The following is a 10,641-nucleotide window of genomic DNA, read 5'->3' on the forward strand; positions in this document are numbered from 1 at the left end:
TCTACGCCCCCAGGCGGCTGCACCGCTCCGGCCGCTCACGCTTACGCCCCCACAAATCCGGCAATCTGCCCAAACCACCCCCGTTTGCCAGAATAGCAGACAGGCTAAAAGTCTTTATTGTGTGACATTTCTGGAGAACCACGCACAGCTCATGCTTTGCCTCTTTCATAGTTTTCCATCCCATCGACTGGAAGTCAACCATGTCAAGTACAGCAGTGGGAAAGACTGATGCACTCTGTGAAGTTGGCATTGTGCAAAGTACTGGATAAGACACACTCCCGTGAAATTGCTACCAAAAGTATAATACTGTGCAAAAGACAGATGAGTGACAAAGAGACATAAGCGCTTGTGTCAGCATTCTCATTTGTTATGGATTACCGACAAGCCCAATCCTACAACCTGCTACCAGAACTGGAGGTCACATTTAATGAAACCTAACCTAAACATACACCCACGATCAAAAGTATGCAGACCAGATTTTGTGGAAAAATAATAGGAATATGAATTTTCTTGCAACTCACACAACAATCTAACACTGACAAACATTCTGCAATGTTCGCAAAGCCACTGAATCTCAACTACCACTGAGTCTGTACTGCAGACTTCTGTTTCAGGTTACATGCCAAAGCATCGAGGAGGTTTCCTTTATTTCACACAGCCTGGTCACATTTTTTTTTTATCTCAAGTGTACATACATTCAAGCATGTCTCTTGCCCCACTTGGAAACTGCCAGTAAATTAGTTCCTTTTCGGTCCCCACAGCTACCAACCTTGGCTGATCATGCATGTTGGCTGTTCACACTCTCGAGTGCTGTCTGCAATGTTCACGTAATCACTTCCCACTGGTTCCACTCCTCAAGACTGGCGAGTAGCTAAATTCAACCAATTTTATAAATCCAGTGAACGTTTCTCACCCCTTTACTACCGATCAATATTATTAGCCAGCACATTTTGCAAATTTATAGAACACATTATCCATTCGCAAGTCATCAACTATCTCGATCACAGTTTAATATTTCAGTACCAGCAGAGCTTTAGAAAAGGCTACTTTTGTGACACATAGCTCATGGGGTTTCTTCACGATTTGTAACCAACTATTGAAGCCGGATTCCAGGTTAACAATTCCTAGACTTCTCCAAAGCTTTCGATCGTTTGCCTCATTACAGATGCCTGGCTAAACTTTCAGGACTTACATTCAACCCCATGTTTTAGAGTGGATAACTGATTTCTTAGTATCTAGACTAAAGTGCACCTAAGCTACCAACTCTTATTCCACTGTTAGTCACGTCACATCCAGAGTGCCTCAGGAGAATGTGCTTGGGCCGTTACTGTGCCTTGTGTATATTAATGATCTACCTAACTCCATTTCATCCCACATTAACGTTTTTGTTGATGATTTCGTACTTTGTCATGCAACACATTGTTGTGACGTTAAAAAAAAGAACAGGACACAGGACAAGGATGCGAGAAACAAAAACTAGCTCTGTATTCAGAGACCACAAGAGCTGACGTGGCAACTTGGTCCTTTTTCAAAGGGAGCGTGGTGGCTGCTCATGTCCTTTCATTCGTTTTCTTCTGTTCTCTTGCTAGCCTTTAGTCATGACGTTAGCCTCTCTTCCCAGAAAGCATTGTCCTGATGCATTATCATCACAGCAGCAGGACCGGGACACGCAGCAGTAAATTCACTCAGACAAATCCGCATCACGTGCACAAGCTCCTGTAGATGCCGTCGATGTGTTGAGCAATATGGACTATCAGGAGCAACCTTATAGTCGACATCAGTGAGCCACCGAAGAACTATATGACCCGAAGTAGTGCCTTAACAGTACCTCCAAAAGGCCGCAACGGCGAATGCTACTCCAAACCCAAACTCTCTCTCCGGGCTCGTAAGAGACTGGTCGGTGACGAAGATTATAGCATATCAAGTCGCAATCCTGCTGCCTATGAACACGTATGTGAGCAAGTTGTTGGGCTTCTTTAGCACGCTGAGTGAAGTCTTCAGCAACCGTTTCAATGCCATTGCATTTATGTGGCAGCATCACATCCAGCATAGTTGTGCTCTCTTGCTGAGCCGTGTTGTATGCAAAGGTGACACACGGCAAGATTTCATCACAATTCTTGTGCTCCACATCCACGTACAGGGAGAGCACATCTGCGAGCGTTCAGCCATTCTGTCAGTTCATTCATTTGCAGGTCGTATACCATTTTTTGCTGGTGAGCTGTTCCACTAAGTCTTAATACAGTACCCAATAGCTCAGCTGTAAACGCAGATCCCCTGTCAGTTAATACTACTGCTGCAGCTCCGTGCCTCAGTACAACATCCTCTATAAAAAATCGGGCTGCTTTACTTGCCGTGCTCCGCTCCAGAGCCTTGGTTTCGGCGTAGCGAGTGAAGTAGTTTGTGGCTACGATAATCCATCAATGACCCACAGCAGAAGTTGGGAATGGGCCAAGAAAATCTATTCCCAAGATCAGGTCTTTACAACATTTCAGCAAAATGACAAAGGTAGCAACGAAGGCCGAGGCACCGACATTAATTCTAGCGGTAACTTTGCCCCTATAGGCATCATCAACTGCCTTCCTGCAGTTCTTATGCAGGGACCCAACCATGAAGTCTTGGCCTTCTTAAGGCAATCAGCGAGTTTTCTGCTTACTATAGAGAAGTCCGCACCGAGTTTTTGGCGTACTATAGAAAAGTCCGCACTAGTATCTACTAGTGTTGTCACTGGGCGTCCATCTATGTAAACGGCGAGGTCGGCGGTAACTATTTCCATTGGGGTTGGCGACGTATAGTCCGGTTATGCTGATGGCGTTGGGGGTGTTGCAGTATCTCGACAGACGGCAACCTTCCCCCCACAAGTCGCCACATTTAGTTTCCCCGACGAGGACTAGAAGTCCTGCACTGGACTACATCGACATAACTACAACAGGGCGGTGAAGTGCTCAGTGCAGGTGATGGACAGCGGGATCGACGATACAGCAGAGCGAATGGCTGTGCTGGCATGGATATGCTGGTGTTGCGTCGGTTGTCACAACAAGCACAAGGGAAGGTGGTTGCAAAGGTCTGGTATCCAGGGTCACAATACAGGCAAAAGCAGTAAATATGGCCGGCTTCCCCACAATGGTAGCAAAGTGGACGTCGGCCGATAGAGCGCCACAAGACTGTCTTGCAAACAAGTGGTTAACTGATGGGCGGCCTTTGCAACCAAGTTTAAGTAGTCGGCGGAGAGTAGTAGGACAGCATTTCCACGGGCAGATTAAGTTGCGGGGTTGGCGACGGTAGTGGGTGGTACGGAGGGGTTAACAACTGTTGTAAGGGCAAGGCAGGGAGCTGTGCGGCACTGGGGTTGGATGACAGACAGCTGATGCATAGTTTATAGACTACTAGTCTGGTAGCGATTCGGGCAAAGAAAACGCCTGATTACTTGCCTTACAACCTCTGTGACAAAAGCTACCACAGGTTCTTGCGGAGTCACCACAAAGTTGCGAAGCTCCTCCCGAATGACCTTGCCGATGAGCTCACGCAGGGAACACTTATTGGCAGCAGTCAGTGCAGAGGCACTGATTGAGGCATTGTTCGGTCAGTCGTACTGGTGGCATCGTTGTTGAAGTGCTCGCTCAATCGTAGTAGCCTTCTTGATGAACTCCGCAACAGCTGTTGGTGGGTTGCAAATAAGACTGGTGAATAGTTGCTCCTTGACGCCTCATATCAAATGTTGGATTTTTTTTGTTTCAGGCATCGCGGGGTCAGCTTGGCGAATGAGGCGGCTCATGTCCTCCGCAAACATGGCTACACTCTCATTTGGTTTTTGTATATGCAATTCTATGAGCTGAATCGCGACGATCGTTGTTAACAAAGGTGTCCAAAAGTTGCTACCGAAATTCATTCCAAGAAGACAGTGTGCCCTCCCAGTTCCCGTACCATGTACAAACGCTGCCCGCCAGGACTAAATACACCTGCAAGAGTTTCTGTCTCGAGGTCCAATGATTCACCTTGGGGACTCTCCCATACTATTCAAGCCAATCCTCGAAGTCCTCAATAACATCACATGAAAGGTCTCATGAATCCGAGGGTGCTCAACAGTCATCTGGGAAGCGCCTTCCATTGCCATTTCTTTAGCTGGAGGACTCCTTGGCTGGGGGAGTTCCAAGGAAATGACCTCGGGGATAAGACCTCTCTGTAGCGGTGGACAGGAGTATCCACAGCCGGAACTGGTTGTGGGTTCAGACTGGAAGTGCCGTTCTGCATAGGAGTCCCCAGCATCAGGTGTTGAAGTTCAGCACCTCCACCAGGCATTGCGACGTCAAAAAAACGCACAAAAAAAAGAACAGGACGCAGCGCCAGGATATGAGAAACAAAAACCAGCTCTGCATTCAGATACCACAAGAGCCGATGTGCCAGTTCTTTCAAAGGGAGCACGGTCACTACTCGTGTCCCTCAATTCGTTTTCTTCTGTTCTCTTGCTAGCCTTTAGCCATGACAGTGTGTTGCGACAGTGCTCACATAACGCCCCAAAATAATTTAGACACAACATGTGGCGCAAGTCATGGTTAATTCCCCTAGATCTTACTAAAACCAAATTATATCTTTTAACAACCAAGCCATTTAAGTCTCCATTTCATATAATTTAGAACATAGTAGTGCGGAACTCATCTCAACCTATAAGTGTCTAGGCGTTCATTTACATTACAATTTAACCTGGAACCATCACATTTATGCCACCCTTGCAGCTGCTAATCACTCTCTTGGCATCATCAAACACAATCTAACACATGTTCTTGTTAACATACGTAAACTTGCTTACACTACACTAATCCGCCCGAATCTCGAATACCCCTCGGCAGTATGGGATTTCAGTCAGGCACACATCATCAAAGACATACAATCTCTTAAAAACTGGGCTGCTTGCTTCATCTTTTCTGTCTACTGATCTTACACTAGCCTTCCAATATGCCATTAAAAGCATGTGCCGATTTACAAGCACTACCCCTTCGCCGCTAATGAACAAGTCTTTGCCTGCTTCACAAACTTTATCATGACGATTTAGCAATGACAATTTCTTTCAGTCACCACTTGTCATCTTTCCACGCCGGGATCACCATTTCAAAATCAAGCGCATACCGTCACACATTACAATATGCAGGCTCTTTTATACCCCGTACCCCTGTTGATTGGAACAGCTTGCCCTCAAATATTGCCACTGAACCTGGCCCTGTAAAATTTCCTAACAGGCTATGCACTATTATTTGCCTTTTTATTAGCCTCCTGTTTGTTGCGAGTTACTATTAAATACTTGTTAAATACGTGTTAATGCCATAGTCTATGTGAGCACGCATATTTTCACCATATGATTGTGCTCTGTGCATAATTTTTTTGTAATTTTCATTACTGTTTACAAGCCAAACTCTGTTAGCGTGCTTTTGTTCAGCACTTTGTCCTATTGTTTTTTGCGACTACTACATTGTAATCACTTTTATATTCATACTACCCCCCTTATGTAATATCCTTAGCTGAGGACCCTTAAAGGGACCCTGAAACGATTTTGACGATTTTCCACAAACGTACTGAGTCGTTAGAGTAGGTCCTTGTGATCATTAATTGACACATCTAAATGCTCCGCGTAAAGCGTGTAATTTATTATAAGGTTTTAAAAATGCACATCGCTGCCGATCGGAGCACGCTGCTCGGCGCAATTTTAAGCCGCCCCTACCCATATGACGAAAATCACCCATATGACGTCAGTGGGGCGAGCTATCCGATTGGCTGACCAGGGCGCGTGATCAATAATTTTTCCAGCATTATGGTAAACAAATGATCTTCGTAATAGTTGGAATGTTAGTTCATTTGTTTTTATAAACAGAAAGTAACATAAAGAGAATGCACAAGAACAATTTTTCAATACAATTAAGCACTTCCGGCACACAGCAAGTGTCGTCTGCTTGTGTTACAACGTACTCCATTTTGACGAGAGCTCCGCGGTCAGAGTCGGTCTCGGTCTTTTCACGAGCACTATGATTCGACTTTGTTGCTTTGTGGACTGCAAACGTAGCGACTGGCAATATGTCAAGCTGCGACATCGTGTCCCTCTGCAAGGCAGCATACGAGCGAACTGGCTGCTGCGCATCGGACTGCCGCTATCCGATCGGCGCCAGGGTTTGCGCGTTTGTGGTCGTCACTTTACACCGGAAAATTACTAACGCAATAGCGTTTCGCGAGTCCGGTATTAGGGCAAATGCAAGCGCAAGAGGACAGGGTCTGGCCGCTTGACTGTGCCGTAACGGGATGAGCCACGGGATGAGCAGAATCGCAAATGCGAATGGTCTGCACGGTGCAGCCACCTGGTGGCACAGAGCTCAACCATACACAGTAGCAGTAACGAAGTGTATTCTTCTTTGCTGCTGGTGTGCATTTTTCGCAGGAGTGTAATCATCAACACTTTGTTTTTATAAATGTTTAAAATGTTTTACACTTGGTTAGAGCAATATTAGCGCTTTGTTTGGCTGGTTAAGCGCTGCGCCAACAAGTGGCTGGACCGTGCAGGCCGCACGTACGTCTACGCTAAAGTTCCTTCATCAGCTTGAGTTTATGCCTCCATTCATTTGCCGAAATGACCAGCTTGCCTGTGGTTACCGGAATACCAGACACGTTCGGCGCTACGACGGAATGCTCGCAACGCACGCTGCTTCGATAGCTCTCGCTTGGGGTCGACGGCCAAGCGGCTAGCGGAGAGGTTTCACGCGGGCGGGGTGGGCTCCAAAACAACCGGAAGCGACGATGTGACGTCGCATCGTGACGCGAAACCAGTGAAGGCGGAGCTTAGCCCCGATGGCTCGGCGAACGAGTTGAGGAGGAAAAGCATGACTAGGGAGGAGGGTAACTTCTAATCGCTTGTAGCTCCATTAATACGTAACGCTTCACCTCAATTGTGGTGCGAATCTTCTACTTAAATTCTACCCTACGCGTCTACGAAATTTGTCCGAACCGTTTCAGGGGCCCTTTAAGGGTACTGTAAATAAGTAAACAAATAAATAAATATGGTTTGTGACAGCAGCTCAATTTGCATGTGCAGGATATGTGAGGAAACTATTTCTCAAAGCGCAGTAGGATGGCATGCAGGCACATCAAGCCCTCTCAGAAGTAGCCACTGAAGCATTCTTGACTTCTCACTGACTACAGCATTAACCAGTGACAATTAAAGTTACTTCCCAGCAGGTGAATTGCTACAGGTGCATTTGGCAGCCTGGAAGGGCCACCAGAGTCTACTTTGGCCATTCACGTACACATGTGCCATCAAAAGACAGGATAGGAAGTTTACATGACCTGTGCAGAAGCTACCCTCACTACACACGAAACCTCTACATTTGGCAAGTGTAGAAAACAAGGCTGACAGACACAGAGTGAAAAGCACCTGTTTTTGCAGCTGACAATAACAAGGACAGGTGATCTGGTTCAACATCAGCCCTCTCTCTCAATCTTTCACATCAAGTGCTTATATACAGCTAACTACAATTACCTTCGATGATGTTGAAGTTGCAATCATGTCAAACTTCATTTAATTCATAATTTATTCCCCATTTTCCTAGTTATTGCCCCACACTGTCGCCATCAACCTCAGCGGTGTTGCCAGCGTTTGCACAATTTACAATAAAGTTTACAAACTGGAAAATTCTCCCGATTTTTCCCCCTTCTTGAAATTGGTTCCGTTTGATAGCATACCTTCAACTAGACCAGAGAAGTTCGCGTGGTTAATTGGTTGCCAGTCTCTTCTGGAGTCTACAAACATTGTCTCCTCAAAGGTACCACTACCCGACAATGTCTTCAATTGCACTATCAGTGCCAGCACTTGAAATACAACTTCATTTTTCCTTGAACCTCACGCGCAGCTTCGATGCTGCCAGCCAATTAACAATAACCATAAACTACTAGGCAATAAAACAACCAAGGGCCACTCTCCGCGTCTGCGTAAAAGGTACGTACGATGAATGGAGTCACTTCATTGAGCAAAGTGGAGAGTGCTTACACGCAATTAGCAACTACCGCAAATTGTGGCAACCTATAATAATGCAGGCAGACCGTAGAAGCCCAGCAAGATCACAAGCACTGGCCACTGCTACTAAACCTGGGCGGCCGGTGGCTTGCTCTTCGCTTTCTTGGACTTGCTCCTCAGGGGCTGCAAGCACGGAACGTTGCGAGCTGTCCACAGGTAGGTAGTATGATCGCTGAGCAACAACGCACAGCGATCCGTGACCAGAGACTTCGCCGTGCTTGGCCTCGCCGCTGTCGCCAAGAGAATGCATCGGCGTACTGACCAGCGGGTCATCACGCGTACGGCGCCAAACGCAAGCATAGTCCACGGCCTGACGCAGTAGTACAGGGCTGGCTGTGGCTGCAGGAGTGACGAGCGATTTATACTCCGCGGTTGGTACTGCAATGAACTCGCCTGCGATTCATTGGAGGCACATATTAGAACCACAGAACACCTATACAAACTTAGAGAAGGGAAACTGTACCTTCCACAGTGCTACGGAAATAAGCATAGCGGTGGCGTCGTGAACTAAAGTATGCGACCACAGGTGGCGCTGTACAACAGGAAACGGAAACGGGGTTTTGCACACGCTTTACCAGGTGTTCTGTGGCTTTACTGGGTTTCTGGCTGCTGCGCCTCGATCGTGCTCCCGCCAGTTCAGTTGCTGTGTAGCAAACGTAGCGCCTACATATTTATGTAGGCGCTACGTTTGCCACACAGCAACCAAACTGGCGGGAGCACGATCGAGGCGCAGCAGAATACATGTAGCGCTGAGTCATATCGAGTTAAGGCACACTCTAAACTGACTTTTAAGGGCATCCCGAGCGGTTTTTCGTTTATTACGCCGCCGTTGCCCTGAGTTAAATTGTGCCGCCGCGCTCCAGCTGTTGCATTTCGTGTAGGGCTACTGACAGAATGCGGTTTCCAGGTGGCACGATGGCCTCGACTGGAATAAACGCACACGACACCAAAGATTGAGTAAGCCTGAAAATATTTTATTTGCATTTTACAAGTACAACAAAAAGCACACGTCTACGCATCCACACAAACGCGGTTACATAGTCAAGAAATGGCTCATTAATAATGGTAGCACAAACGCACAAGAAAGGAGACCTAAGCTACAAAACGTACGGTCGGCTGCTAAGTATAATAATTTCCCTGTCACCGCGTGTCACTTTTATACAGCATCTTTACAGCACTACCAGGCCGGGTAGTTTGGCGGAAAGAACGCAACCGCTTATACGGCCGTCAGCTGCCTCTTCCTTACGGGTGTCATAATTATCCTAATCTCCGCATCAACGTCGTGCAAGTTCGCATACAGGTATCTGTATCTGAACCATATGTGCCAGCTTAATACACGTGTAGTGAAATTATGATAACCACTGCGTCTTATCAAACGTATTGGTTTTGCAAATGCGCATTACAGCTGACGGAACGACATACTGTAAGTGAAGCACAAGAGAGCAAGGACAAAAGGAGGATACAACACTTGAAGAAATGAAGAATTAGTAGGCATACAGCAAACAAGCGATGACGGAGAACACACAATGATGCATCGGGTGTTCTGTGACATCGGTTTGCGTACTTGCGGTGTTATGGAGATCAACGGCATAAAAACGTACCTTCAAGCGTACTCCCTCAACCTCCGCCGCATTCATTATGATAATCAACGCCTAAACAAAATGAGGCACTATTCTTTGCCAAGAGTAGACCTTCTTACAGCAAGTCTATGTAATGACTCGCAGACGAAACCAGCATGCTTTCGAAAATGTTTTACCGCCGTAGTATTCGAACGCCAACGGCCAGGAAACACATCGATACCAATAGGCTGTCGGCTGTCGGTGGTTAATCGAGCACAAAAACCTTGACGCTATGACTAAAAAGCAGCTTCAACAATCAAATATTTAAAAAATCAACTGCCTCTTTGCCTGAGGTAAAAAAGCATCCTTAGACACCTCGATTGTTCATGTCAATGGTTTGTGTAAATTAAAAAATTCAGCATGTTCAGCGCCCCTAGCAGAGAAAGCACAAATTAAAGTAGTCGACCAAATTACAGTAGCTCCACTTGCGCGCTTACGCTGAAACGCGCCTCGATTGATTTTTCGCCCTCTGTGGCCATTTGTTGAACTTGAGAGTGTGCGGGGCCTGTTAGAACACCATCAGTGATGCCAACTCAGGTCAACGTTTTATCCCTAAAATGAACCCCCAGAAATCCCTAGATTAAAGAAAAATCCCTAGCTTTTCTTTGTTTACTTGTTAATGTGGCAATTTCAGCTTTAACAAAGTCTCAGCGCAGTTCACTCTTTGTTCCATTTGTTATACATTTTATCAGAGATAAATAAATGTGTATTAGCCGCATCTGTAGCTTTTTTCTTAATTTTTTTTGTAGAGTTATCATGCATAGAGGGTCGACAGATGGCACCATCAGATAGAGGGGGAGTTAGCAACGACACTCTGCTGACTCCCTCTGTATCTGAAGTGAACTTCGAGCAGACGACTCCCGTTTCACCGCACCGCCTTCAGCAGGCTCATCTTCACGCGCAAAGAACCCGTGCAGCCCTTTAAAAAAAGAATGGTCCCAAGTTGAAAGAGCTGGACATTGTCTGCTAAGCCCC

The 10,641-nt window shown here is 46.4% G+C and overlaps 1 protein-coding gene across 3 annotated transcripts in view; it reads right to left on the minus strand.

Annotated features, from left to right (window-relative positions):
• Positions 1 to 8,495, minus strand: part of LOC126523984 (mitochondrial transcription rescue factor 1) — a 41,016-nt gene extending 32,521 nt beyond the window's left edge. The window contains exon 1 of one of the 3 annotated variants that reach the window (XR_011895339.1): positions 7,717 to 7,964. Coding sequence is in view for 2 of the 3 variants with exons in the window: in XM_055067003.2 (XP_054922978.1) it covers positions 8,120 to 8,347 (228 nt within the window). In the remaining variant the exon portion in view is untranslated. Of the gene's footprint in view, positions 1 to 7,716; positions 7,965 to 8,119 lie in introns of those variants that run through there. The other 2 variants (XM_055067003.2, XM_055067004.2) reach the window with 2 other exon arrangements.
• Between the last annotated feature and the right edge of the window lie 2,146 nt (positions 8,496 to 10,641).

The sequence above is a fragment of the Dermacentor andersoni genome, chromosome 6 (genome assembly GCF_023375885.2).
Source record: "Dermacentor andersoni chromosome 6, qqDerAnde1_hic_scaffold, whole genome shotgun sequence".
Classification (NCBI taxonomy): domain Eukaryota; kingdom Metazoa; phylum Arthropoda; class Arachnida; order Ixodida; family Ixodidae; genus Dermacentor; species Dermacentor andersoni.